The sequence below is a fragment of the Scyliorhinus torazame genome, unplaced genomic scaffold (assembly GCF_047496885.1).
Source record: "Scyliorhinus torazame isolate Kashiwa2021f unplaced genomic scaffold, sScyTor2.1 scaffold_433, whole genome shotgun sequence".
Lineage (NCBI taxonomy): Eukaryota > Metazoa > Chordata > Chondrichthyes > Carcharhiniformes > Scyliorhinidae > Scyliorhinus > Scyliorhinus torazame.
Window position 1 is genome coordinate 13,072 of NW_027308160.1, and position 27,272 is coordinate 40,343.

Consider the following 27,272-nt stretch of genomic DNA (forward strand, 5'->3'; position numbering starts at 1 on the left):
AGTACCGGGATGGAGTGCCAGGGAGGGGAGTGCCGGGGAGGGGAGTGCCGGGGAGGGGAGTGCCGGGGAGGGGGCGCTGGTACGGAGTGCCGGGGATGGGGCACCGGGGATGGAGTGCCGGGATGGAGTGCCGGGGAAGGAGCGCCGGGGAAGGAGCGCCGGGGATGGAGTGCCGGGGAGGGGAGTGCCGGGGATGGAGTGCCGGGGATGGAGTGCCGGGGATGGAGTGCCGGGGAGGGGAGTGCCGAGATGGAGTGCCGGGGAGGGGAGTGCCGGGATGGAGTGCCGGGTATGGAGTGCCGGGGATGGAGTGCCGGGGATGGAGTGCCGGGGATGGAGTGCCGTGGAGGGGAGTGCCGGGGATGGAGTGCCGGGGATGAAGTACCGGGGATGGAGTGCCGGGATGGAGTGCCGGGGATGGAGTACCGGGGATGGGAGTACCGGGGATGGGAGTGCAGGGGATGGAGTGCCGGGGATGGAGTGCCGGGGAGGGGAGTGCCGGGGAGGAGAGTGCCGGGATGGAGTGACGGGGATGGAGTGCCGGGGAGGGGAGTGCCGGGGATGGAGTGCCGGGGAGGGGAGTGCCGGGGAGGGGAGTGCCGGGGAGGGGAGTGCCGGGGAGGGGAGTGCAGGGGAGGGGAGTGCTGGGAATGGAGTGCCGGGGATGGGAGTGCCGAGGAGGGGAGTGCCGGGGATGGGGCACCGGGGATAGAGTGCCGGGGATGGAGTGCCGGGATAGAGTGCCGGGGAAGGAGCGCCGGGGATGGAGTGCCGGGGATGGAGTGCCGGGTATGGAGTGCCGTGGAGGGGAGTGCCGGGGAGGGAGTGCCGGGGATGGAGTGCCGGGGATGGAGTGCCGGGGAGGGGAGTGCCGGGATGGAGTGCCGGGGATGGAGTAGCGGGGAGGGGAGTGCCGGGGAGAGGAGTGCCGGGATGTAGCGCCAGGGATGGAATGTCGGAATGGTAGTGCTGTGGAGGGGAGTGCAGGGGATGGAGTGCCGGGGAGGGGAGTGCCGGGATGGAGTGCCGGGGATGGAGTGCCGGGGAGGGGAGTGCCGGGGAGGGGAGTACCGGGATGGAGTGCCAGGGAGGGGAGTGCCGGGGAGGGGAGTGCCGGGGAGGCGAGTGCCGGGGAGGGGGCGCTGGTACGGAGTGCCGGGGATGGGGCACCGGGGATGGAGTGCCGGGATGGAGTGCCGGGGAAGGAGCGCCGGGGAAGGAGCGCCGGGGATGGGAGTGCCGGGGATGGAGTGCCGGGGATGGAGTGCCGGGGATGGAGTGCCGGGGAGGGGAGTGCCGAGATGGAGTGCCGGGGAGGGGAGTGCCGGGATGGAGTGCCGGGTATGGAGTGCCGGGGATGGAGTGCCGTGGAGGGGAGTGCCGGGGATGGAGTGCCGGGGATGAAGTACCGGGGATGGAGTGCCGGGATGGAGTGCCGGGGATGGAGTACCGGGGATGGGAGTACCGGGGATGGGAGTGCAGGGGATGGAGTGCCGGGGATGGAGTGCCGGGGAGGGGAGTGCCGGGGAGGAGAGTGCCGGGATGGAGTGACGGGGATGGAGTGCCGGGGAGGGGAGTGCCGGGGATGGAGTGCCGGGGAGGGGAGTGCCGGGGAGGGGAGTGCCGGGGAGGGGAGTGCCGGGGAGGGGAGTGCCGGGGAGGGGAGTGCAGGGGAGGGGAGTGCTGGGAATGGAGTGCCGGGGATGGGAGTGCCGAGGAGGGGAGTGCCGGGGATGGGGCACCGGGGATAGAGTGCCGGGGATGGAGTGCCGGGATAGAGTGCCGGGGAAGGAGCGCCGGGGATGGAGTGCCGGGGATGGAGTGCCGGGTATGGAGTGCCGTGGAGGGGAGTGCCGGGGAGGGAGTGCCGGGGATGGAGTGCCGGGGATGGAGTGCCGGGGAGGGGAGTGCCGGGATGGAGTGCCGGGGATGGAGTAGCGGGGAGGGGAGTGCCGGGGAGAGGAGTGCCGGGATGTAGCGCCAGGGATGGAATGTCGGAATGGTAGTGCTGTGGAGGGGAGTGCAGGGGATGGAGTGCCGGGGAGGGGAGTGCCGGGATGGAGTGTCGGAATGGTAGTGCTGTGGAGGGGAGTGCAGGGGATGGAGTGCCGGGGAGGGGAGTGCCGGGGAGGGGAGTGCCGGGATGGAGTGTCAGAATGGTAGTGCTGTGGAGGGGAGTGCTGGGAATGGAGTGCCGGGGATGGGAGTGCTGAGGAGGGGAGTGCCGGGGAGGGGGCACCGGGATGGAGTGCCGGGGAATGGAGCGCCGGGGAGGGGAGTGCCGGGGATGGGAGTGCCGGGGATGGGAGTGCCGGGGATGGGAGTGCCGGGGATGGGAGTGCCGGGGATGGGAGTGCCGGGGATGGGAGTGCCGGGGATGGGAGTGCCGGGGATGGGAGTGCCGGGGATGGGAGTGCCGGGGATGGGAGTGCCGGGGATGGGAGTGCCGGCGAGTGGAGTGCCGGGGAGTGGAGTGCCGGGGAGGGGAGTGCCGGGGAGGGGAGGGCCGGGGAGGGGAGGGCCGGTGAGGGGAGTGCCGGGGAGGGGAGTGCCGGGGAGGGGAGTGCCGGGGAGGGGAGTGCCGGGGAGGGGAGTGCCGGGGAGGGGAGTGCCGGGGAGGGGAGTGCCGGGGAGGGGAGTGCCGGGGAGGGGAGTGGCGGGGAGGGGAGTGCCGGGGATGGGAGTGCCGGGGATGGAGTGCCGGGGATGGAGTGCCGGGGAGGGGAGTGCTGGGAATGGAGTGCCGGTGATGGGAGTGCTGAGGAGGGGAGTGCCGGGGAGGGGGCGCCGGGATGGAGTGCCGGGGATGGGGCGCCGGAGATAGAGTGCCGGGGAATGGAGCGCCGGGGATGGAGCGCCGAGGAGGGGAGTGCCGGGGATGGAGTGCCGGGGATGGAGTGCCGGGGAGGGGAGTGCCGGGTATGGAGTGCCGGGTATGGAGTGCCGGGTATGGAGGGCCGGGGAGGGGAGTGCCGCGATGGAGTGCCGGGTATGGAGGGCCGGGGAGGGGAGTGCCGGGGATGGGGTGCCGGGGAGGGGAGTGCCGGGGAGGGGAGTGCCGGGGAGGGGAGTGCCGAGGAGGGGAGTGCCGGGGAGGGGAGTGCCGGGGAGGGGAGTGCCGGGGAGGGGAGTGCCGGGGAGGGGAGTGCCGGGGAGGGGAGTGCCGGCGAGGGGAGTACCGGGGGTGGGAGTGCCGGGGGTGGGAGTGCCGGGGGTGGGAGTGCCGGGGGTGGGAGTGCCGGGGGTGGGAGTGCCGGGGATGGGAGTGCCGGGGATGGGAGTGCCGGGGAGGGGAGTGCCGGGGAGGGGAGTGCCGGGGAGGGGAGTGCCGGGGAGGGGAGTGCCGGGGAGGGGAGTGCCGGGGAGGGGAGTGCCGGGGAGGGGAGTGCCGGGGAGGGGAGTGCCGGGGAGGGGAGTGCCGGGGAGGGGAGTGCCGGGGATGGGAGTGCCGGGGATGGAGTGCCGGGGAGGGGAGTGCTGGGAATGGAGTGCCGAGGAGGGGAGTGCCGGGGATGGAGTGCCGGGGATGGAGTGCCGGGGATGGAGTGCCGGGGATGGAGTGCCGGGATGGAGTGTCGGAATGGTAGTGCCGGGGAGGGGAGTGCCGGGGAGGGGAGTGCCGGGGAGGGGAGTGCCGGGTATGGGAGTGCAGGGGATGGAGTGCCGGGAAGGGGAGTGCCGAGGAGGGGAGTGCCGGGGAGGGGGCGCTGGGATGGAGTGCCGGGGAAGGAGCGCCGGGGAAGGAGCACCGGGGATGGAGTGCCGGGGAGGGGAGTGCCGGGGATGGAGTGCCGGGGATGGAGTGCCGGGGAGGGGAGTGCCGGGGATGGAGTGCCGGGAATGGAGTGCCGGGGATGGAGTGCCGGGAATGGAGTGCCGGGGAGGGGAGTGCCGGGGATGGAGTGCCGGGGATGGAGTGCCGGGAATGGGAGTGCCGGGAATGGGAGTGCCGGGGATGGGAGTGCCAGGGATGGGAGTGCCAGGGATGGGAGTACCGGGGATGAAGTACCGGGGATGGAGTGCCGGGGATGGAGTGCCGGGGATGGAGTACCGGGGATGGGAGTACCGGGGATGGGAGTGCAGGGGATGGAGTGCCGGGGAGGGGAGTGCCGGGATGGAGTGCCGGGGATGGAGTGCCGGGGAGGGGAGTGCCGGGGAGGGGAGTGCCGGGATGGAGTGCCGGGGATGGAGTGCCAGGGAGGGGAGTGCCGGGGAGGGGAGTGCCGGGGAGGGGAGTGCCGGGGATGGGAGTGCCGAGGAGGGGAGTGCCGGGGAGGGGGCGCTGGGACGGAGTGCCGGGGATGGGGCACCGGGGATAGAGTGCCGGGGATGGAGTGCCGGGGAAGGAGCGCCGGGGAATGAGCGCCGGGGATGGAGTGCCGGGGAGGGGAGTGCCGGGGATGGAGTACCGGGGATGGAGTGCCGGGGAGGGGAGTGCCGAGATGGAGTGCCGGGGAGGGGAGTGCCGGGATGGAGTGCCGGGTATGGAGTGCCGGGGATGGAGTGCCGGGGATGGAGTGCCGTGGAGGGGAGTGCCGGGGATGGAGTGCCGGGGATGAAGTACCGGGGATGGAGTGCCGGGATGGAGTGCCGGGGATGGAGTACCGGGGATGGAGTACCGGGGATGGGAGTACCGGGGATGGGAGTGCAGGGGATGGAGTGCCGGGGAGGGGAGTGCCGGGGAGGAGAGTGCTGGGATGGAGTGACGGGGATGGAGTGCCGGGGAGGGGAGTGCCGGGGATGGAGTGCCGGGGAGGGGAGTGCCGGGGAGGGGAGTGCAGGGGAGGGGAGTGCTGGGAATGGGAGTGCCGGGGATGGGAGTGCCGAGGAGGGGAGTGCCGGGGATGGGGCACCGGGGATAGAGTGCCGGGGATGGAGTGCCGGGATGGAGTGCCGGGGAAGGAGCGCCGGGGAAGGAGCGCCGGGTATGGAGTGCCGGGGATGGAGTGCCGGGGATGGAGTGCCGTGGAGGGGAGTGCCGGGGAGGGAGTACCGGGGATGGAGTACCGGGGATGGAGTACCGGGGATGGAGTGCCGGGGAGGGGAGTGCCGGGATGGAGTGCCGGGGATGGAGTAGCGGGGAGGGGAGTGCCGGGGAGAGGAGTGCCGGGATGAAGCGCCAGGGATGGAGTGTCGGAATGGTAGTGCTGTGGAGGGGAGTGCAGGGGATGGAGTGCCGGGGAGGGGTGTCCCGGGATGGAGTGCCGGGGAAGGAGCGCCGGGGATGGAGTGCCGGGGATGGAGTGCCGGGGATGGAGTGCCGGGTATGGAGTGCCGGGTATGGAGTGCCGGGGATGGAGTGCCGTGGAGGGGAGTGCCGGGGAGGGAGTGCCGGGGATGAAGTACCGGGGATGGAGTGCCGGGGATGGAGTGCCGGGGAGGGGAGTGCCGGGATGGAGTGCCGGGGATGGAGTAGCGGGGAGGGGAGTGCCGGGGAGTGGAGTGCCGGGATGTAGCGCCAGGGATGGAGTGTCGGAATGGTAGTGCTGTGGAGGGGAGTGCAGGGGATGGAGTGCCGGGGAGGGGAGTGCCGGGGAGGGGAGTGCCGGGATGGAGTGTCAGAATGGTAGTGCTGTGGAGGGGAGTGCTGGGAATGGAGTGCCGGGGATGGGAGTGCTGAGGAGGGGAGTGCCGGGGAGGGGGCACCGGGATGGAGTGCCGGGGAATGGAGCGCCGGGGAGGGGAGTGCCGGGGATGGGAGTGCCGGGGATGGGAGTGCCGGGGATGGGAGTGCCGGGGATGGGAGTGCCGGGGATGGGAGTGCCGGGGATGGGAGTGCCGGGGATGGGAGTGCCGGGGATGGGAGTGCCGGGGATGGGAGTGCCGGGGATGGGAGTGCCGGGGATGGGAGTGCCGGGGATGGGAGTGCCGGGGATGGGAGTGCCGGGGATGGGAGTGCCGGGGATGGGAGTGCCGGGGAGTGGAGGGCCGGGGAGGGGAGGGCCGGGGAGGGGAGGGCCGGGGAGGGGAGGGCCGGTGATGGGAGTGCCGGGGAGGGGAGTGCCGGGGAGGGGAGTGCCGGGGAGGGGAGTGCCGGGGAGGGGAGTGCCGGGGAGGGGAGTGCCGGGGAGGGGAGTGCCGGGGAGGGGAGTGCCGGGGAGGGGAGTGCCGGGGAGGGGAGTGCCGGGGAGGGGAGTGCCGGGGAGGGGAGTGGCGGGGAGGGGAGTGCATGGGAGGGGAGTGCCGGGGATGGAGTGCCGGGGAGGGGAGTGCTGGGAATGGAGTGCCGGCGATGGGAGTGCTGAGGAGGGGAGTGCCGGGGAGGGGGCGCCGGGATGGAGTGCCGGGGATGGGGCGCCGGAGATAGAGTGCCGGGGAATGGAGCGCCGGGGATGAAGCGCCGAGGAGGGGAGTGCCGGGGATGGAGTGCCGGGGATGGAGTGCCGGGGAGGGGAGTGCCGGGTATGGAGTGCCGGGTATGGAGTGCCGTGTATGGAGGGCCGGGGAGGGGAGTGCCGCGATGGAGTGCCGGGTATGGAGGGCCGGGGAGGGGAGTGCCGGGGATGGGGTGCCGGGGAGGGGAGTGCCGGGGAGGGGAGTGCCGGGGAGGGGAGTGCCGGGGAGGGGAGTGCCGGGGAGGGGAGTGCCGGGGAGGGGAGTGCCGGGGAGGGGAGTGCCGGGGAGGGGAGTGCCGGGGAGGGGAGTGCCGGGGAGGGGAGTGCCGGGGAGGGGAGTGCCGGGGAGGGGAGTGCCGGGGAGGGGAGTGCCGGGGAGGGGAGTGCCGGGGAGGGGAGTGCCGGGGAGGGGAGTGCCGGGGAGGGGAGTGCCGGGGAGGGGAGTGCCGGGGAGGGGAGTACCGGGGGTGGGAGTGCAGGGGATGGGAGTGCCGGGGATGGGAGTGCCGGGGATGGGAGTGCCGGGGATGGGAGTGCCGGGGATGGGAGTGCCGGGGAAGGAGCGCCGGGGATGGAGTGCCGGGGAGGGGAGTGCCGGGGAGGGGGCGCCGGGATGGAGTGCCGGGGATGGGGCGCCGGAGATAGAGTGCCGGGGAATGGAGCGCCGGGGATGGAGCGCCGAGGAGGGGAGTGCCGGGGATGGAGTGCCGGGGATGGAGTGCCGGGGAGGGGAGTGCCGGGTATGGAGTGCCGGGTATGGAGTGCCGGGTATGGAGGGCCGGGGAGGGGAGTGCCGGGTATGGAGTGCCGGGTATGGAGTGCCGGGTATGGAGTGCCGCGATGGAGTGCCGGGTATGGAGGGCCGGGGAGGGGAGTGCCGGGGATGGGGTGCCGGGGAGGGGAGTGCCGGGGAGGGGAGTGCCGGGGAGGGGAGTGCCGGGGAGGGGAGTGCCGGGGAGGGGAGTGCCGGGGAGGGGAGTGCCGGGGAGGGGAGTGCCGGGGAGGGGAGTGCCGGGGAGGGGAGTGCCGGGGAGGGGAGTGCCGGGGAGGGGAGTGCCGGGGAGGGGAGTGCCGGGGAGGGGAGTGCCGGGGAGGGGAGTGCCGGGGAGGGGAGTGCCGGGGAGGGGAGTACCGGGGGTGGGAGTGCAGGGGATGGGAGTGCCGGGGATGGGAGTGCCGGGGATGGGAGTGCCGGGGATGGGAGTGCCGGGGATGGGAGTGCCGGGGATGGGAGTGCCGGGGATGGGAGTGCCGGGGATGGGAGTGCCGGGGAAGGAGCGCCGGGGATGGAGTGCCGGGGAGGGGAGTGCCGGGGAGGGGAGTGCCGGGGATGGAGTGCCGGGGATGGAGTGCCGGGGAGGGGAGTGCCGGGGATGGGAGTACCGGGGATGGGAGTGCAGGGGATGGAGTGCCGGGGAGGGGAGTGCCGGGGAGGAGAGTGCCGGGATGGAGTGACGGGGATGGAGTGCCGGGGAGGGGAGTGCCGGGGCTGGAGTGCCAGGGAGGGGAGTGCCGGGGAGGGGAGTGCAGGGGAGGGGAGTGCTGGGAATGGAGTGCCGGGGATGGGAGTGCCGAGGAGGGGAGTGCCGGGGATGGGGCACCGGGGATAGAGTGCCGGGGATGGAGTGCCGGGATGGAGTGCCGGGGAAGGAGCGCAGGGGAAGGAGCGCCGGGGATGGAGTGCCGGGTATGGAGTGCCGGGGATGGAGTGCCGGGGATGGAGTGCCGTGGAGGGGAGTGCCGGGGAGGGAGTGCCGGGGATGAAGTACCGGGGATGGAGTGCCGGGGATGGAGTGCAGGGGAGGGGAGTGCCGGGATGGAGTGCCGGGGATGGAGTAGCGGGGAGGGGAGTGCCGGGGAGAGGAGTGCCGGGATGTAGCGCCAGGGATGGAGTGTCGGAATGGTAGTGCTGTGGAGGGGAGTGCAGGGGATGGAGTGCCGGGGAGGGGTGTGCCGGGATGGAGTGTCGGAATGGTAGTGCTGTGGAGGGGAGTGCAGGGGATGGAGTGCCGGGGAGGGGAGTGCCGGGGAGGGGAGTGCCGGGATGGAGTGTCAGAATGGTAGTGCTGTGGAGGGGAGTGCTGGGAATGGAGTGCCGGGGATGGGAGTGCTGAGGAGGGGAGTGCCGGGGAGGGGGTACCGGGATGGAGTGCCGGGGAATGGAGCGCCGGGGAGGGGAGTGCTGGGGATGGGAGTGCTGGGGATGGGAGTGCCGGGGATGGGAGTGCCGGGGATGGGAGTGCCGGGGATGGGAGTGCCGGGGATGGGAGTGCCGGGGATGGGAGTGCCGGGGATGGGAGTGCCGGGGATGGGAGTGCCGGGGATGGGAGTGCCGGGGATGGGAGTGCCGGGGATGGGAGTGCCGGGGAGTGGAGTGCCGGGGAGTGGAGTGCCGGGGAGTGGAGTGCCGGGGAGTGGAGTGCCGGGGAGGGGAGGGCCGGGGATGGGAGTGCCGGTGATGGGAGTGCTGGGGATGGGAGTGCCGGGGAGAGGAGTGCCGGGGATTGGAGCGCCGGGGATGGAGTACCGGGGATGGGAGTGCAGGGGATGGAGTAGCGGGGAGGGGAGTGCCGGGGAGAGGAGTGCCGGGATGTAGCGCCAGGGATGGAGTGCCGGGGATGGGAGCGCCGGGGGTGGAGTGCCGGGGAGGGGAGTGCCGGGATGGAGTGTCGGAATGGTAGTGCTGTGGAGGGGAGTGCAGGGGATGGAGTGCCGGGGAGGGGAGTGCCGGGATGGAGTGTCGGGGAGGGGAGTGCCGGGGAGGGGAGTGCCGGGGATGGGAGTGCCGGGGATGGGAGTGCCGGGGATGGGAGTGCCGGGGATGGGAGTGCCGGGGATGGGAGTGCCGGGGATGGGAGTGCCGGGGATGGGAGTGCCGGGGATGGGAGTGCCGGGGATGGGAGTGCCGGGGATGGAGTGCCGGGGATGGAGTGCCGGGGAGGGGAGTGCTGGGAATGGAGTGCCGGGGATGGGAGTGCCGAGGAGGGGAGTGCCGGGGAGGGGTGTGCCGGGGATGGAGTGCCGGGATGGAGTGCCGGGGATGGAGTGCCGGGGAGGGGAGAGCCGGGGAGGGGAGTGCCGGGGAGGGGAGTGCCGGGAAGGGGAGTGCCGGGATGGAGTGCCGGGGAGGGGAACGCTGGCGATGGAGTGCCGGGGAGGGAAGTGCCGGGGAGGGGAGTGCCGGGGATGGAGTGCCGGGGAGGGGAGTACCGGGGAGGGGAGTGCCGGGGAGGGGAGTGCCGGGGATGGAGTGTCGGGGATGGGAGTGCTGGGGATGGGAGCGCTGGCAATGGAGTGACGGGGAGGGGAGTACCGGGATGGAGTGCCAGGGATGGAGCGCCGGGGATGGAGCGCCTGGGATGGAGCGCCGGGGATGGGAGTGCTGGGGATGGGAGTGCCGGGGATGGGAGTGCCGGGGATGGACTGCCGGGGAGGGGAGTGCCGGGGAGGGGAGCGCTGGCGATGGAGTGCCGGGGAGGGGAGTTCCGGGGATGGAGTGCCGGGGAGGGGAGTGCAGGGGAGGGGAGTGCTGGGGATGGAGTGCCGGGGGGGGGGAGTGCCGGGGAGGGGAGTGCCGGGGAGGGGAGTGCCGGGGAGGGGAGTGCCGGGGATGGAGTGCCGGTGATGGAGCGCCGGGGATGGGAGTGCCGGGGATGGGAGTGCCGGAGATGGGAGTGCCGGGGATGGAGTGCCGGGGAGGGGAGTGCCGGGGAGGGGAGCGCTGGCGATGGAGTGCCGGGGAGGGGAGTTCCGGAGATGGAGTGCCGGGGAGGGGAGTGCTGGGGATGGGAATGCCGGGCAGGGGAGTGCCGGGGATGGAGTGCCGGGGATGGAGTGCCGGGGAGGGGAGTGCTGGGAATGGAGTGCCGGGGATGGGAGTGCTGAGGAGGGGAGTGCCGGGGAGGGGGTACCGGGATGGAGTGCCGGGGAATGGAGCGCCGGGGAGGGGAGTGCTGGGGATGGCAGTGCCGGGGATGGGAGTGCCGGGGATGGGAGTGCCGGGGATGGGAGTGCCGGGGATGGGAGTGCCGGGGATGGGAGTGCCGGGGATGGGAGTGCCGGGGATGGGAGTGCCGGGGATGGGAGTGCCGGGGATGGGAGTGCCGGGGAGTGGAGTGCCGGGGAGTGGAGTGCCGGGGAGGGGAGGGCCGGGGAGGGGAGGGCCGGGGATGGGAGTGCCGGTGATGGGAGTGCTGGGGATGGGAGTGCCGGGGAGAGGAGTGCCGGGGATTGGAGCGCCGGGGATGGAGTACCGGGGATGGGAGTGCAGGGGATGGAGTAGCGGGGAGGGGAGTGCCGGGGAGAGGAGTGCCGGGATGTAGCGCCAGGGATGGAGTGCCGGGGATGGGAGCGCCGGGGGTGGAGTGCCGGGGAGGGGAGTGCCGGGATGGAGTGTCGGAATGGTAGTGCTGTGGAGGGGAGTGCAGGGGATGGAGTGCCGGGGAGGGGAGTGCCGGGATGGAGTGCCGGGGATGGGAGTGTCGGGGAGGGGAGTGCCGGGGAGGGGAGTGCCGGGGATGGGAGTGCCGGGGATGGGAGTGCCGGGGATGGGAGTGCCGGGGATGGGAGTGCCGGGGATGGGAGTGCCGGGGATGGGAGTGCCGGGGATGGGAGTGCCGGGGATGGGAGTGCCGGGGATGGGAGTGCCGGGGATGGGAGTGCCGGGGATGGGAGTGCCGGGGATGGGAGTGCCGGGGATGGGAGTGCCGGGGATGGAGTGCCGGGGATGGAGTGCCGGGGAGGGGAGTGCTGGGAATGGAGTGCCGGGGATGGGAGTGCCGAGGAGGGGAGTGCCGGGGAGGGGTGTGCCGGGGATGGAGTGCCGGGGATGGAGTGCCGGGGAGGGGAGAGCCGGGGAGGGGAGAGCCGGGGAGGGGAGTGCCGGGCAGGGGAGTGCCGGGAAGGGGAGTGCCGGGATGGAGTGCCGGGGAGGGGAACGCTGGCGATGGAGTGCCGGGGAGGGAAGTGCCGGGGAGGGGAGTGCCGCGGATGGAGTGCCGGGGAGGGGAGTACCGGGGAGGGGAGTGCCGGGGAGGGGAGTGCCGGGGATGGAGTGTCGGGGATGGGAGTGCTGGGGATGGGAGCGCTGGCAATGGAGTGACGGGGAGGGGAGTACCGGGATGGAGTGCCAGGGATGGAGCGCCGGGGATGGAGCGCCTGGGATGGAGCGCCGGGGATGGGAGTGCCGGGGATGGGAGTGCCGGGGATGGGAGTGCCGGGGATGGACTGCCGGGGAGGGGAGTGCCGGGGAGGGGAGCGCTGGCGATGGAGTGCCGGGGAGGGGAGTTCCGGGGATGGAGTGCCGGGGAGGGGAGTGCAGGGGAGGGGAGTGCTGGGGATGGAGTGCCGGGGGGGGGGAGGGCCGGGGAGGGGAGTGCCGGGGAGGGGAGTGCCGGGGAGGGGAGTGCCGGGGATGGAGTGCCGGTGATGGAGCGCCGGGGATGGGAGTGCTGGGGATGGGAGTGCCGGAGATGGGAGTGCCGGGGATGGAGTGCCGGGGAGGGGAGTGCCGGGGAGGGGAGCGCTGGCGATGGAGTGCCGGGGAGGGGAGTTCCGGAGATGGAGTGCCGGGGAGGGGAGTGCTGGGGATGGGAATGCCGGGGAGGGGAGTGCCGGGGATGGAGTGCCGGGGAGGGGAGTGCTGGGGATGGAGTGCCGGGGGGGGGGGGGGGGAGGGCTGGGGATGGAATGCCGGGGGGTGGGGGGGAGTGCCGGGGAGGGGAGTGCCGGGGAGGGGAGTGCCGGGGAGGGGAGTGCCGGGGAGGGGAGTGCCGGGGAGGGGAGCGCTGGCGATGGAGTGCCGGGGAGGGGAGTGCCGGGGAGGGGAGTTCCGGGGAGGGGAGTGCGGGGGATGGAGTGCCGGGGGGTGGGGGGGGGGGGAGGGCCGGGGAGGGGAGTGCCGGGGAGGGGAGTGTCGGGGAGGGGAGTGCCGGGGAGGGGAGTGCCGGGGAGGGGAGTGCCGGGGAGGGGAGTGCCGGGGACGGAGTGCCGGGGACGGAGTGCCGGGGAGGGGAGTGCCGGGGAGGGGAGTGCCGGGGAGGGGAGTGCCGGGGAGGGGAGTGCCGGGGAGTGGAGTGCCGGGGAGAGGAGTGCCGGGATGGTGTGCCGGGGAGAGGAGTGCCGGCGATGGGAGTGCCGGGGATGGGAGTGCCGGGGATGGGAGTGCCGGGGAGGGGAGTGCCGGGGATGGAGTGCCGGGGATGGAGTGCCGGGATGGAATGCCGGGGAGGGGAGTGCCGGGGATAGGGCGCCGGGGATAGAGTGCCGGGGATGGAGTGCCGGGGATGGAGTGCCGGGGATGGAATGCCGGGGATGGAATGCCGGGGAGGGGAGTGCCGGGGAGGGGAGTGCCGGGGAGGGGAGTGCCGGGGAGGGGAGTGCCGGGGAGGGGAGTGCCGGGGAGGGAAGTGCCGGGGAGGGGTGTGCCGGGGAGGGGAGTGCCGGGGAGGGGAGTGCCGAGGAGGGGAGTGCCGGGGAGGGGAGTGCCGGGGAGGGGAGTGCCGGGGAGGGGAGTGCCGGGGAGGGGAGTGCCGGGGAGGGGAGTGCCGGGGATGGAGTGCCGGGGATGGAGTGCCGGGGATGGAGTGCCGGGGATGGAGTGCCGGGGATGGAGTGCCGGGGATGGAGTGCCGGGGAGGGGAGTGCCGGGGAGGGGAGTGCCGGGGAGGGGAATGCAGGGGAGGGGAGTGCTGGGCATGGAGTGCCGGGGATGGAATGCCGGGGATGGAGTGCCGGGGATGGAATGCCGGGGAGGGTGTGCCGGGGATGGAGAGCCGTGGAGGAGAGTGCCGGGGATGGAATGCCGGGGATGGAGTGCCGGGGAGGGGAGTGCCGGGGATGGGGAGTGCCGGGATGGGGAGTGCCGGGATGAGGAGTGCCGGGATGGGGAGTGCCGTGATGGAGTGTCGGAATGGGAGTGCCGGGGATGGGAGTGCCGGGGATGGAGTGCCGGTGATGGAGTGCCGGGGAGGGGAGTGCCGGGGAGGGGAGTGCCGGGGAGGGGAGTGCCGGGGAGGGGAGTGCCGGGGAGTGGAGTGCCGGGGAGAGGAGTGCCGGGATGGTGTGCCGGGGAGAGGAGTGCCGGCGATGGGAGTGCCGGGGATGGGCGTGCCGGGGATGGGAGTGCCGGGGAGGGGAGTGCCGGGGATGGAGTGCCGGGGATGGAGTGCCGGGATGGAATGCCGGGGAGGGGAGTGCCGGGGATAGGGCGCCGGGGATGGAGTGCCGGGGATGGAGTGCCGGGGATGGAATGCCGGGGATGGAATGCCGGGGAGGGGAGTGCCGGGGAGGGGAGTGCCGGGGAGGGGAGTGCCGGGGAGGGAAGTGCCGGGGAGGGGTGTGCCGGGGAGGGGAGTGCCGGGGAGGGGAGTGCCGAGGAGGGGAGTGCCGGGGAGGGGAGTGCCGGGGAGGGGAGTGCCGGGGGATGGAGTGCCGGGGAGGGGAGTGCCGGGGAGGGGAGTGCAGGGGAGGGGAATGCAGGGGAGGGGAGTGCTGGGCATGGAGTGCCGGGGATGGAATGCCGGGGATGGAGTGCCGGGGATGGAATGCCGGGGAGGGTGTGCCGGGAATGGAGTGCCGTGGAGGGGAGTGCCGGGGATGGAATGCCGGGGATGGAATGCCGGGGATGGAATGCCGGGGAGGGTGTGCCGGGAATGGAGTGCCGTGGAGGGGAGTGCCGGGGATGGAATGCCGGGGATGGAATGCCGGGGATGGAATGCCGGGGATGGAATGCCGGGGATGGAGTGCCGGGGAGGGGAGTGCCGGGGATGGGGAGTGCCGGGATGGGGAGTGCCGGGATGGGGAGTGCCGTGATGGAGTGCCGTGATGGGGAGTGCCGGGATGGGGAGTGCCGGGATGGGGAGTGCCGGGATGGGGAGTGCCGTGATGGGGAGTGCCGGGGAGGGAACTGCTGGGGACGGAGAGCCGGGATGGAGTGTCGGAATGGGAGTGCCGGGGAGGGGAGTGCCGAAAATGGAGTGCCGGGGATGGGAGTGCCGGGGATAGAGCGCCAGGGATGGGAGTGCCGGGAAGGGGAGTGCCCGGGAGGGGAGTGCCCGGGAGGGGATTGCCGGGGAGGGGAGTGCCGGGGAGGGGAGCGCCGGGGAGGGGAGTGCCGGGGATAGAGTGCCGGTGATGGAGTGCCGGGGATGGAGCGCCAGGGATGGGAGTGCCGGGGATGGGAGTGCCGGGGATGGACTGCCGGGGAGGGGAGCGCTGGCGATGGAGTGCCGGGGAGGGGAGTTCCGGGGATGGAGTGCCGGGGAGGGGAGTGCAGGGGAGGGGAGTGCCGGGGAGGGGAGTGCCGGGGATGGAGTGCCGGGGATGGAGCGCCGGGGATGGGAGTGCTGGGGATGGGAGTGCCGGAGATGGGAGTGCCGGGGATGGAGTGCCGGGGAGGGGAGTGCCGGGGAGGGGAGTGCCGGGGAGGGGAGCGCTGGCGATGGAGTGCCGGGGAGGGGAGTTCCGGAGATGGAGTGCCGGGGAAGGGAGTGCTGGGGATGGGAGTGCCGGGGATGGGAGTGCCGGGGAGGGGAGTGCCGGGGATGGAGTGCCGGGGAGGGGAGTGCTGGGGATGGAGTGCCGGGGGGGGGGGGGGGGGGGAGGGCTCGGGAAGGAATGCCGGGGGGGGGGGGAGGGCCGGGGAGGGGAGTGCCGGGGAGGGGAGTGCCGGGGAGGGGAGTGCCGGGGAGGGGAGCGCTGGCGATGGAGTGCCGGGGAGGGGAGTTCCGGGGATGGAGTGCCGGGGGGTGGGGGGGGGGGGGAGGGCCGGGGCGGGGAGTGCCGGGGAGGGGAGTGCCGGGGAGAGGAGTGCCGGGGAGAGGAGTGCCGGGGAGAGGAGTGCCGGCGATGGGAGTGCCGGGGATGGGAGTGCCGGGGATGGGAGTGCCGGGGATAGAGTGCCGGGGAGGGGAGTGCCGGGGATGGAGTGCCGGGGATGGAGTGCCGGGGATGGAGTGCCGGGGATGGAATGCCGGGGATGGAATGCCAGGGAGGGGAGTGCCGGGGAGGGGAGTGCCGGGGAGGGGAGTGCCGGGGAGGGGAGTGCCGGGGAGGGAAGTGCCGGGGAGGGAAGTGCCGGGGAGGGAAGTGCCGGGGAGGGGTGTGCCGGGGAGGGGAGTGCCGAGGAGGGGAGTGCCGAGGAGGGGAGTGCCGGGGAGGGGAGTGCCGGGGAGGGGAGTGCCGGGGATGGAGTGCCGGGGATGGAGTGCCGGGGATGGAGTGCCGGGGAGGGGAGTGCAGGGGAGGGGAATGCAGGGGAGGGGAGTGCTGGGCATGGAGTGCCGGGGATGGAATGCCGGGGATGGAGTGCCGGGGATGGAATGCCGGGGAGGGTGTGCCGGGAATGGAGTGCCGTGGAGGGGAGTGCCGTGGAGGGGAGTGCCGGGGTTGGAATGCCGGGGATGGAATGCCGGGGATGGAATGCCGGGGAGGGTGTGCCGGGGATGGAGAGCCGTGGAGGGGAGTGCCGGGGATGGGGAGTGCCGGGGATGGGGAGTGCCGGGATGGGGAGTGCCGGGGATGGGGAGTGCCGGGATGGGGAGTGCCGGGATGGGGAGTGCCGGGATGGGGAGTGCCGTGATGGAGTGCCGTGATGGAGTGCCGGGGAGGGAACTGCTGGGGACGGAGAGCCGGGATGGAGTGTCGGAATGGGAGTGCCGGGGAGGGGAGTGCCGAAAATGGAGTGCCGGGGATGGAGCGCCAGGGATGGGAGTGCCGGGAAGGGGAGTGCCCGGGAGGGGATTGCCGGGGAGGGGAGTGCCGGGGAGGGGAGCGCCGGGGAGGGGAGCGCCGGGGATGGAGCGCCGAGGATGGGAGTGCCGGGGAGGGGGGAGTGCCGGGGAGGGGAGTGCCGGGGAGGGGAGTGCCGAGGAGGGGGGAGTGCCGGGGAGGGGGGAGTGCCGGGGAGGGGGGAGTGCCGGGGAGGGGGGAGTGCCGGGGAGGGGGGAGTGCCGGGGAGGGGGGAGTGCCGGGGAGGGGGGAGTGCCGGGGAGGGGGGAGTGCCGGGGAGGGGAGTGCCGGGGAGGGGAGTGCCGAGGAGGGGAGTGCCGGGGAGGGGAGTGCCGGGGAGGGGAGTGCCGGGGATGGAGTGCTGGGGATGGAGTGCTGGGGATGGAGTGCCGGGGATGGGGCGCCGGGGATAGAGCGCCGGGGATGGGAGTGCCGGGGATGGAGTGCCGGGGATGGGAGCGCCGGGAAGGGGAGTGCCCGGGAGGGGATTGCCGGGGAGGGGAGTGCCGGGGAGGGGAGCGCCGGGGAGGGGAGCGCCGGGGAGGGGAGCGCCGGGGATGGAGCGCCGAGGATGGGAGTGCCGGGGAGGGGAGTGCCGGGGAGGGGAGTGCCGAGGAGGGGAGTGCCGGGGAGGGGAGTGCCGGGGATGGAGTGCTGGGAATGGAGTGCCGGGGATGGGGCGCCAGGGATAGAGCGCCGGGGATGGAGCGCCGGGGATGGAGCGCCGGGGATGGGAGTGCCGGGGATGGAGTGCCGGGGATGGAGTGCCGGGGAGGGGAGTGTCGGGGATGGAGTGCCGAGGAGGGGAGTGCCGGGATCGCGGAGTGCCAGGAGGCAGTACATTGCCGGGGGCAGTGCAGCAAAGTGTCCGGGGGGAGGGGGCAGCACGGTAGCATTGTGGATAGCACAATTGCTTCACAGCTCCAGGGTCCCAGGTTCGATTCCGGCTTGGGTCACTGTCTGTGCGGAGTCTGCACGTCCTCCCCGTGTCTGCGTGGGTTTCCTCCGGGTGCTCCGGTTTCCTCCCACATTCCAAAGATGTGCACGTTAGGTGGATTGGCCGTGATAAATTGCCCTTAGTGTTGGGTGGGGTTACTGGGTTATGGGGATAGGGTGGAGGTGTTGACCTTGGGTAGGGTGCTCTTTCCAAGAGTCGGTGCAGACTCGATGGGCCGAATGGCCTCCTGCGGCACTGTAAATTCTATGTTAAACAGGGTCCCAGTGGTATCTCAGTGAATGACTGGAGACTGTGTGAGAAAGTGTGTGAGAGAGGGGAGCTGAAGAGGCATGAGGGCAGGTGTGCGATGGAGGCCTTCTCTGCACTGTCCCCATCACTCCCAGGGCAGCTACAGCACGGGGTTGGATGTAGATTACAAGATGTTAAATTAAAATGTTAATGGCTGATTAAGAACAGTGGGCTAAACAGCTGGTTTGCAATGCACATCAAGGCAGCAGCACGGTTCAATACCCGTACCAGCCTCCCCGAACAGGCGCCGGAATGTGGCGACTAGGGGCTTTTCACAGTAACTTCATTGAAACCTACTTGTGACAATAAGCAATTATTATTATGAAAGAAATGAATTGTCGGCCTGTGTGGGATGTGTATTTCTGAGTGATTGTAAATTCTCAGCCAGCAGAAATGTTGGTTTAATTTGTGAGGGGAAAGAGGCAGTTAGAGTTTAAATCATTGCATCATCACCAGCAGGTCAGGCGATGGACAAAGTGACAGATTCTAAGAAATGGACAGAGAAAGGTGGAAAAATGGAAGATAAATATCTTGGAGCGCATGAGAACAATAGGAAAGAAAGAATGTTTCGGGAAAGGACGATATTCAGAGAGTGAGAGAGAGAGAGTGCCAATTAAACCAAAATGGAGAAAGTGGGCGTCATTCTCCGGCCCCCCGCCGGGTTGGAGAATCGCCGGGGGCCGCCGTGAATCCCGCCCCTTGCCGAATTCTCCGGTACCGGATATTCGGCGGGGGCGGGAATCGGGCCGCGCCGGTTGGCGGGCCCCCCCGCTCGATTCTCCGGCCCGGATGGGCCGAAGTCCCGCCGATAAATTGCCTGTCCCGCCGGCGTAAATTAAAGCTGGTATTTACCGGCGGGACAAGGCGGCGTGGGCGGGCTCCGGGGTCCTGGGGGGGGCGCGGGGCGATCTGACCCCGGGAGGTGCCCCCACGGTGGCCTGGCCCACGATCAGGGCCCACCGATCCGCGGGCGGGCCTGTGCCGTGGGGGCACTCTTTCCCTTCCGCCTCCGTCACGGCCTCCACCATGGCGGAGGCGGAAGAGACTCTCCCCACTGCGCATGTGCGGGAAACTGTCAGCGGCCGCTGACGCTTCCGCGCATGCGCCGCCCGGAGATGTCATTTCCGCGCCAGCTGGCGGGGCAACAAAGGCCGTTTCCGCCAGCTGGCGGGGCGGAAATTCCTCCGGCGTCGGCCTAGCCCCTCAATGTTGGGGCTCGGCCCCCAAAGACGCGGAGCATTCCGCACCTTTGGGGCGGCGCGATGCCCGTCTGATTGGCGCCGTTTGGGGCGCCAGTCGGCGGACATCGCACCGTTTGGGGAGAATTTCGCCCAGTGTTACTGGCAGAGAGATAAAACACAGAAAACGAGAGGACAACAGAGCGATACAGCAGATAAATGGATTTGGGTGCGGAGAAATGTGTGAAAGAGAGAGAATCAACAAGGAGACATAGGTGGACAAATGAAGTACAGGTCCAAACTAATTCTGGGACTTTCTCTTCAACCTTGAAATGTCCTTCAGCAGCACAGCCAGAATGCTTGGCGGCAGTCTCTGCTGTCACACCGTCAAAACAGCAGCTGGCAATGCCCATGCTGGCAAACTGCTTCACAAACCCACTCATTCAACACAGTGCTGACTCCCTCTGCACTTTTCTGCTCTTAAAGCAGACAGTCATTGCCCAGCCCCAGCTACACTTTATACAAATGGAGAGGGGGGAGGTGAGCCCAGCTGCTACACAGTGAGGGTATAGGAATGGGACAGGGGGTCATTCAGCGCTTCGCACCTGTCCATCAGGAGATTGGTTAAACATCGAGCATAATTCCACTGTTCCAATTATTTCGCCCTGATTAGGAGGGCGAGGAGGGGTCATGAAACGTCCTTGGCAATTAGGATTAAGGTGAATCCCAAAGCTTTTTCTTCAAATGTAAAAAGCAAGAGGGTGGCCAGGGAAAGGATTGGGCTAGTTAAAGACAGTGGGAGGAATCTATGTGTTGAGGCAGAGGAAATGGGCGAGGTACTAAATGAGTACTTCGCATCAGTGTTCACCAGGGAAAGGGACTTTGTGGAAGATGATTCTTGGGTCGGGTGTGTGGACAGTCTGGGTCGTGTTAACATCGAAAAGGAGGAGGTGTTGGGTTCTTTACAAGATATTAAGGTAGATAAGTCTCCTGGGCCGGATGGGATTTACCCCAGAATACTGAGGGAAGCAAGGGAGGAAATTGCTGGGGCTGGGGCCTTGACTGACATCTTTGTATCCTCATTGGTTACAGGTGAGATCCCAGAGGACTGGAGAATAGCTAATGTGGTACCACTGGTAAGGCCGGTGAGCCTTACTTCAGTGGTAGGGAAATTACTGGAGAGAATTCTTCGAGACAGGATCTACTCCCACTTGGAAGCAAATGGACGTATTAGTGAGAGGCAGCACGGTTTTGTGAAGGGGAGGTCGTGTCTCACTAACTTGATAGAGTTTTTCGAGGAGGTCACTAAGATGATTGATGCAGGTAGGGCAGTGGATGTTGTCTATATGGACTTCAGTAAGGCCTTTGACAAGGTCCCTCATGGTAGACTAGTACAAAAGGTGAAGTCACAAGGGATCAGGGGTGAGCTGGCAAGGTGGATACAGAACTGGCTAGGTCATAGAAGGCAGAGAGTAGCAATGGAAGGATGCTTTTCTCATTGGAGGGCTGTGACCAGTGGTGTTCCACAGGGATCAGTGCTGGGACCTTTGCTCTTTGTAGTATATATAAATGATTTGGAGGAAAATGTAACTGGTCTGTTTAGTAAGTTTGCAGACGACACAAAGGTTGGTGGAATTGCGGATAGCGATGAGGACTGTCAGAGGATACAGCAGGATTTAGATTGTCTGGAGACTTGGGCGGAGAGATGGCAGATGGAGTTTAATCCGGACAAATGTGAGGTAATGCATTTTGGAAGGTCTAATGCAGGTAGGGAATATACAGTGAATGGTAGAACCCTCAAGAGTATTGAAAGTCAAAGAGATCTAGGAGTACAGGTCCACAGGTCATTGAAAGGGGCAACACAGGTGGAGAAGGTAGTCAAGAAGGCATACGGCATGCTTGCCTTCATTGGCCGGGGCATTGAGTATAAGAATTGGCAAGTCATGTTGCAGCTGTATCGCACCTTAGTTATGCCACACTTGGAGTATAGTGTTCAATTCTGGTCGCCACACTACCAGAAGGATGTGGAGGCTTTAGAGAGGGTGCAGAAGAGATTTACCAGAATGTTGCCTGGTATGGAGGGCATTAGCTATGAGGAGCGGTTGAATAAACTTGGTTTGTTCTCACTGGAACGAAGGAGGTTGAGGGGAGACCTGATAGAGGTACACAAAATTATGAGGGGCATAGACAGAGTGGATAGTCAGAGGCTTTTCCCCAGGGTAGAGGGGTCAATTACTAGGGGGCATAGGTTTAAGGTGAGAGGGGCAAGGTTTAGAGTAGATGTACGAGGCAAGTTTTTTACGCAGAGGGTAGTGGGTGCCTGGAACTCGCTACCGGAGGAGGTGGTGGAAGCAGGGACGATAGTGACATTTAAGGGGCATCTTGACAAATACATGAATAGGATGGGAATAGAGGGATACGGACCCAGGAAGTGTAGAAGATTGTAGTTTAGTCGGGCAGCATGGTCGGCACGGGCTTGGAGGGCCGAAGGGCCTGTTCCTGTGCTGTACATTTCTTTGTTCTTTGTTTGTTTAAGAAAGGCAGCAGGGATAATCCTGGAAACTATAGGGCGGTGAGCCTCACGTCAGTAGTAGGTAAATTATTGGGGAGAATTCTCAGGGATAGGATTTATACCCATTTGGAAACAAATGGACGTATTAGTGAGAGGCAGCACGGTTTTGTGAAGGGGCGATCGTGTCTCACTAACTTGATAGAGTTTTTTGAGGAGGTGACAAAGATGATTGATACAGGTAGGTCAGTGGATGTTGTCTATATGGACTTCAGTAAGGCCTTTGACAAGGTCCCTCATGGTAGACTAGTACAAAAGGTGAAGTCACACGGGATCAGGGGTGAGCTGGCAAGGTGGATACAGAACTGGCTAGGTCATAGAAGGCAGTGGGTAGCAGCAGGAGGGTGGTTTTCTGAATGGAGGGTTGTGACTCGTGGAATTGAAGGCACTGTTGCTAAGTTTGCAGGGGGGGGATGAAGAAGGACTTGGACAGACTAGGAGAGTGGGCAAAGAAGTGGCAGGTTGAATACAGTGTGAAAAAGAATGAGGTTATGCACTTTGGAAAGAGGAATGGAGGCACAGACTATTTTATAAATGGGAAAATGCTTAGGAAAGCAGAAGCACAAAGGGACTTGGGAGTCCTTGTTCACGATTCTCTGAAGGTTAACGTGCAGGTTCAGTCAGCAGTTCGGAAGGCAAATGCAATGTGAGCATTCATGTCAAGAGGGCTAGAATACAAGACCAGGGATGTACTTCTGAGGCTGTATAAGGCTCTGGTCAGACCCCATTTGGAGTATTGTCATAGATTATCATAGAATTTACAGTGCAGGAGGACAACATTCGGCCCATCGAGTCTGCACTGGCTCTTGGAAAGAGCACCCTACCCAAGGTCAACACCTCCACCCTATCCCCATAACCCAGTAACCCCACCCAACACTAAGGGCAATTTGGTCACGAAGGGTAATTTATCATGACCAATCCACCTAACCTGCACATCTTTGGACTGTGGGAGGAAACCGGAGCACCCGGAAGAAACCAACGCACACACGGGGAGGATGTGCAGACTCCGCACAGACAGTGGCCCAGCGGGGAATCGAACCTGGGACCCTGGAGCTGTGAAGCAATTGTGCTAACCACTGTGCTACCGTGCTGCCCCGTATCTAAGGAAGGATGTGCTGCCCTTGGAAAGGGTCCAGAGGAGGTTCACAAGAATGATCCCTGGAATGAAGAGCTTGTTGTATGAGGAACGGTTGAGGACTCTGGGTCTGAACTCGTTGGAGTTTAGAGGGGCTCTTATTGAAACTTACAGGATACTGCGAGGCCTGGATAGAGTGGATGTGGAGAGGATGTTTCCACTTGTAGGAAAAACTAGAAGCAGAGGACACCATCTCAGACTAAAGGGACGATCCTTTAAAACTGAGATGAGGAGGAATTTCTTCAGCCAGAGGGTGGTGAATCTGTGGAACTCATTGCCGCAGAAGGCTGTGGAGGCCAAATCACTGAGTGCCTTTAAGACAGAGATAGATCGGTTCTTGATGAATAAGGGGATCAGGGGTTATGGGGAGAAGGCAGGAGAATGGGGATGAGAAAATATCAGCCATGATTGAATGGCGGAGCAGACTCGATGGGCCGAGTGGCCTAATCCTGCTCCTATGTCTTATGGTCTTAAGGGAGTACTTAACATCAAACTTTTATCAGTAAAAGTGGGCTCAATGAGACTAAATGCACCATGAAGATGCTCAGAGAAGGAAAGTCAAACTGCAAAAGATGCCCATAGACTTAGCTGATTTCAGTTCGCCGGGTTACTCACCCATATACATCAGGCAAGTACTTCAAATCTCCCAAAGCCTCTTCCCGGTGCATTAACTCTCACATAACAACTTTATTATCCCTTTTTTTGCATCCCTTTGGAAGCATTGGAAAGGGTGCAGAGGAGATTTACCAGAATGTTGCCTGGTATGGAGGGAAGATCTGATGAGGAAAGGCGGAGGGACTTGAGGCTGTTTTCGTTAGAGAGAATAAGGTTAAGAGGTGACTTAATTGAGGCATACAAGATGATCAGAGGATTGGATTTGGTGGACAGTGAGAGTCTTTTTCCTCGGATGGTGATGTCTAGCACGAGGGGACATAGCTTTAAATTGAGGGGAGATAGATATAGGACAGATGTCAGAGGTAGGTTCTATACTCAGAGAGTAGTAAGGGCGTGGAATGCCGTGCCTGCAACAGTAGTGGACTCGCCAACACTAAGGACATTCAAATGGTCATTGGATAGACATATGGACGATAAGGGAATAGTGTAGATGGGCTTTAGAGTGATTTCACAGGTCGGCGCAACATCGAGGGCCGAAGGGCCTGTACTGCGCTGTAATGTTCTATGTTTATCATTATTAATTACATCTTGATTGGTTAATCTTTTCAAATCTTCCATACATATTGAGTGAATTCTTCTTGGATATTTGTGTCGCTCCTATTTTACCGTCTCAGTTTCAAGGAGAAATTCAGAATATGTTCTGGATATTAATGATCCCTGCATGAGTCTTATTCCCCTCTCCTTTCAGCGTCCCGAAGGGGCTGGGGGACCCACAAACTCACGTAGAAATCGGGGCAACCTTTCAAAATGGTGGCTCGTTCTCGGAGTCCAGCTCCCCGGCGATGTGGGCTAAACTGGCGAGAAAGTGCCCAGGGCCCAGAAAAGTGACCAAGTGTCATTGAATAGCGATTGGGAACTCCCAGCAAAACCCACAACAAGTGACACTTAGACACTTTTTCTTAGATCGTGCCCAGAGTCTGGAGAAGGAGATGGCAGGTGAATTGAACAGGTATTTTGCGGCAATCTTCACCATAAAGGACACAAGTGAAATCCCAGAAATAGCTGAAAATCAGGCAATGGAAGGGAGGGAGGAACTCGGGGAAAGTACAGTCACCAGAGAAGTGGTACTGAGTAAATTGTTGGAGCTGCGAGCTGACAAGCCCCCAGGTCCTGGTGGACTTCATCTTCGGGTCTTGAAAGAAGTGTCTCGTGAGATAGTTGATGCACTGGTCTTAATTTTCCAAAACTCCCCAGATTGGACTGAAGGCTGGCAAATGTAACTCCATTATTCAATGGGAGAGGGAGGCAGAGAGTGGGAAACTACAGGCCAGTTGGTTTGGCATTTGTCACAGGGAAATTGTTCGAAGCTATTATAAAAATAAATTATCGCAGAGTGGTTGCATAAGCTTAAGGTAATCAGGCAGAGTCAACATGGTTTTGTGAAAGGGAAATTATGTTTAACCAATGTATTGGAGTTGTTTGAGGGAGTCACATGTGCTGTAAATAAAGGGGAACCGGTGGATATACTGTACTTAGATTTGATAAACTGATTAATGGTAATTAGGGAAAATAAAAACACATGTTATAAAGGCTAACATATTGGCGTGTATAGATAATTGGTTGGCTAACAGGAAGCAGAGAGTAGGCATAAATGGGTATTTTTCAGGTTGGCAAGATATAACGAGATGTAAAAAAAATATATTTTATTGAGGCATTTATATAATATACATCAAACCAAACCAAACCAAACCATCAAAAGCAAGCAAACAGGAATGTAAATAATCAACAACATAAAATATCTAACACCCCACCGCCCCACCTCCTTTTTTAGCCCCACGCCCCTACTGCTGACATCTTAACTGTTTTCTAAGGAGTCGATGAACGGCTGCTATCTCCTGGAACCCCCCCCCCCACAGACCCTCTCAAGGTGAACTTTATCTTCTCCGGCCTGGCAGGTCGCTCACCCACACCCCCGGTTTCGGGCCCCCCAGTCCCTCCATTCCAATAAGATCCATCTCCGGGCTACCAGGCAGGCAAAGGCCAGGACATCAATCAGCCTCTCTCGCCCCTGGACCTCCGGGTCTGCCGACACTCCAAAGATCTCCACCTCCAGACTCGGGACCACCTTCACCTTCAGAGCCTCTGACATAATGTCAGCAAACCCCTGGCAGACTCCCCCAAGCTTCGGACACGCCCAAAACCTGTGCAAAAGGTTCAGTGCCCCCCCCCTGCTCACCGCTCACACCTATCCTCCATCCCTTCAAAAAACCTGCTCCTCCTGACCACAGTCATGTCGTGCCCTGTGGACCGCCTGGAACTGAACAAGGCTGAGCCTCGCCATGAAGAGGATGCATTCACTCTCCTCAGAGCCTCCTCCCACACCCCAGCCTCCACCTCCCTCCCCAACTCTTCCTCCCACCGCCGCTTCACTCCCCTATCGGGGCTCCCTCCCAACCCATCAGCTCTTTATGGATTATGGTGCGACCTCCCTAGGAGCACTCTGGGTGTACCTACACGACATGGACTACAGCGGCTCTAGAAGGCAGCAGTATCTTCTCATGGGAAATAAACCCTGTCCTCGCCAGCAAAGCTTACATTATAAAGGAGTGAGTATATTGTTAAATGTCTGAGGTAGGGACCTTTACCTTTTCGGTGATGATGCGATTCACACATTGTTTCCCAGTCAGGGGTAAATTACACTTCTCCAGGATCTTGTGGGCCCCGCTCTGTGGTACAGACATAGTGCTTCATTTAAGTCTCTGTACAGTTAGCAGGTCACTGTTGCCTGTTACATTTCGCATTGACCTCCGGTTGCTTAGCTGTAATTCCAGGGCCGGGATTCTCCCCTACCCGGCGGGGTGGGGGGGGTTCCCGGCGGGACGAAGTGGCGGGAACCACTCCGGCGTCGGGCCGCCCCAAAGGTGCGGAAGTCTCCGCACCTTTAGGGGCCAACCCCCACCTTGAGGGGCTAGGCCCGCGCCGGAGTGATTTCCGCTCCACCGGCTGGCGGGAAAGGCCTTTGGCGCCACTCCAGCCGGGGCCGAAAGGTCTTCGCCGGGCGACACATGCGCGGGAGCATCAGCGGACGCTCACGGCTTCCCCGCGCATGCGCAGGGGAGGGGGTCTCTTCCGCCTCCGCCATAGTGAAGACCATGGCGGAGGCGGAAGAAAAAGAGTGGCCCCACGGCACAGGCCCGCGGATCGGTGGGCCCCCCATCGCGGGCCAGGCCACCGTGGGGGAATCCCCCGGGGCCAGATCACCCCGCGGCCCCCCACCCCAGGACCCCGGAGCCTGCCCGCGCCGCCTTGTCCCGCCGTTCAAAAGGAGGTTTAATCCACGCCGGCGGGCGAGGGTTGACAGCGGCGGGACTTCGGCCCATCGCGGGCCGGAGAATCGCCGGGGGTGGGCCCGCCGACCGGCGCAATTCCCGCCCCCGCCGAATCTCTGGTGGCGGTGAATTCGGGACACGGCGGGGGCGGGATTCACGCCAGCCCCCGGCGATTCTCCGACCCGGTGGGGGGTCGGAGAAACGCGCCCCAGGTCCCTGGAGGCTGTGACAAGGTGCGAGCACTCAGGGACACATTGTCATCGAGGAGGACAACAGGTGCTGAATACCGTTCAGGAAACCTCTGTCAAGAAGATACGGTTCTGGGGATAAGGCGGGAAAGTGGAGTTGAGGATTGTCACATCAGATCAGTCATGATCTCATTGAACGATGGAGCAGACTCGATGGGCCGAATGGCCCACTTCTGCTCCTACCTTATGCTCTGTTATGACTCCTTGTCAAGGTTCTGCCACAGACGGCCCCTCATGGCCTCTTCCCTCAGGATTCCAATGAAGACACTGTCCCCAGTTCAGTTTCCACAGGAGAGATGTGGATGGCGAGATGGCCTTGATCAAAGTTTCGATTGCATCATTTCATCTTTCAATTAAAGACGCTCCGTGCAGGGCGGCGTAGTGGTTAGCACCGCGGCCTCACGCCGCCAATCACCCGGGTTCGATCTCAGCCACGGGTCACTGTCCGTGTGGAGTTTGCACATTCTCCCCGCGTCTGCGTGGGTCTCACCCCCACAACCCAGAGATGTGCAGGGGAGGTGGATTGACCACGCTAAATTGCCCCTCAATTGGAAAAAAAAAGATGCTCTGTTCACGTCCCAGTTGCTGCAGAGAACTCCTCAGCCACAGTCACCAGGACAGGGAAGCAAACATCAGTAAAAGTGACATTAAAAACCTCACGGCCTCACTAAGGTCCTTTAGGGAAGGAGAGTTGCTTTCTTTACAAAGTCTGAGCTACATCTGGGGCGGGATTCTCCGACCCCACGCCGGGTCGGAGAATCGCCGGGGGCTGGCGTGAATCCCGCCCCCGCCGTGTCCCGAGGTCACCGCCACCAGAGATTCGGCGGGGGCGGAAATCACTCCGGCGCGGGCCTAGCCCCTCAAGGTGAGGCCTTGGGGGGCGGCCCG

The 27,272-nt window shown here is 65.2% G+C and overlaps 1 protein-coding gene across 1 annotated transcript in view; it reads right to left on the minus strand.

Moving 5' to 3' along the window:
* The window catches only part of LOC140406289 (succinyl-CoA:3-ketoacid coenzyme A transferase 1, mitochondrial-like), a gene marked incomplete at both ends in the record, with an annotated part of 59,412 nt that overhangs the window by 4,058 nt on the left and 28,082 nt on the right, over window positions 1-27,272 (minus strand). Inside the window, one exon of the mRNA XM_072494402.1 lies at window positions 25,453-25,533. Coding sequence (XP_072350503.1) covers window positions 25,453-25,533 — 81 coding nt within the window. The remainder of the gene's footprint in view (window positions 1-25,452; window positions 25,534-27,272) is intronic.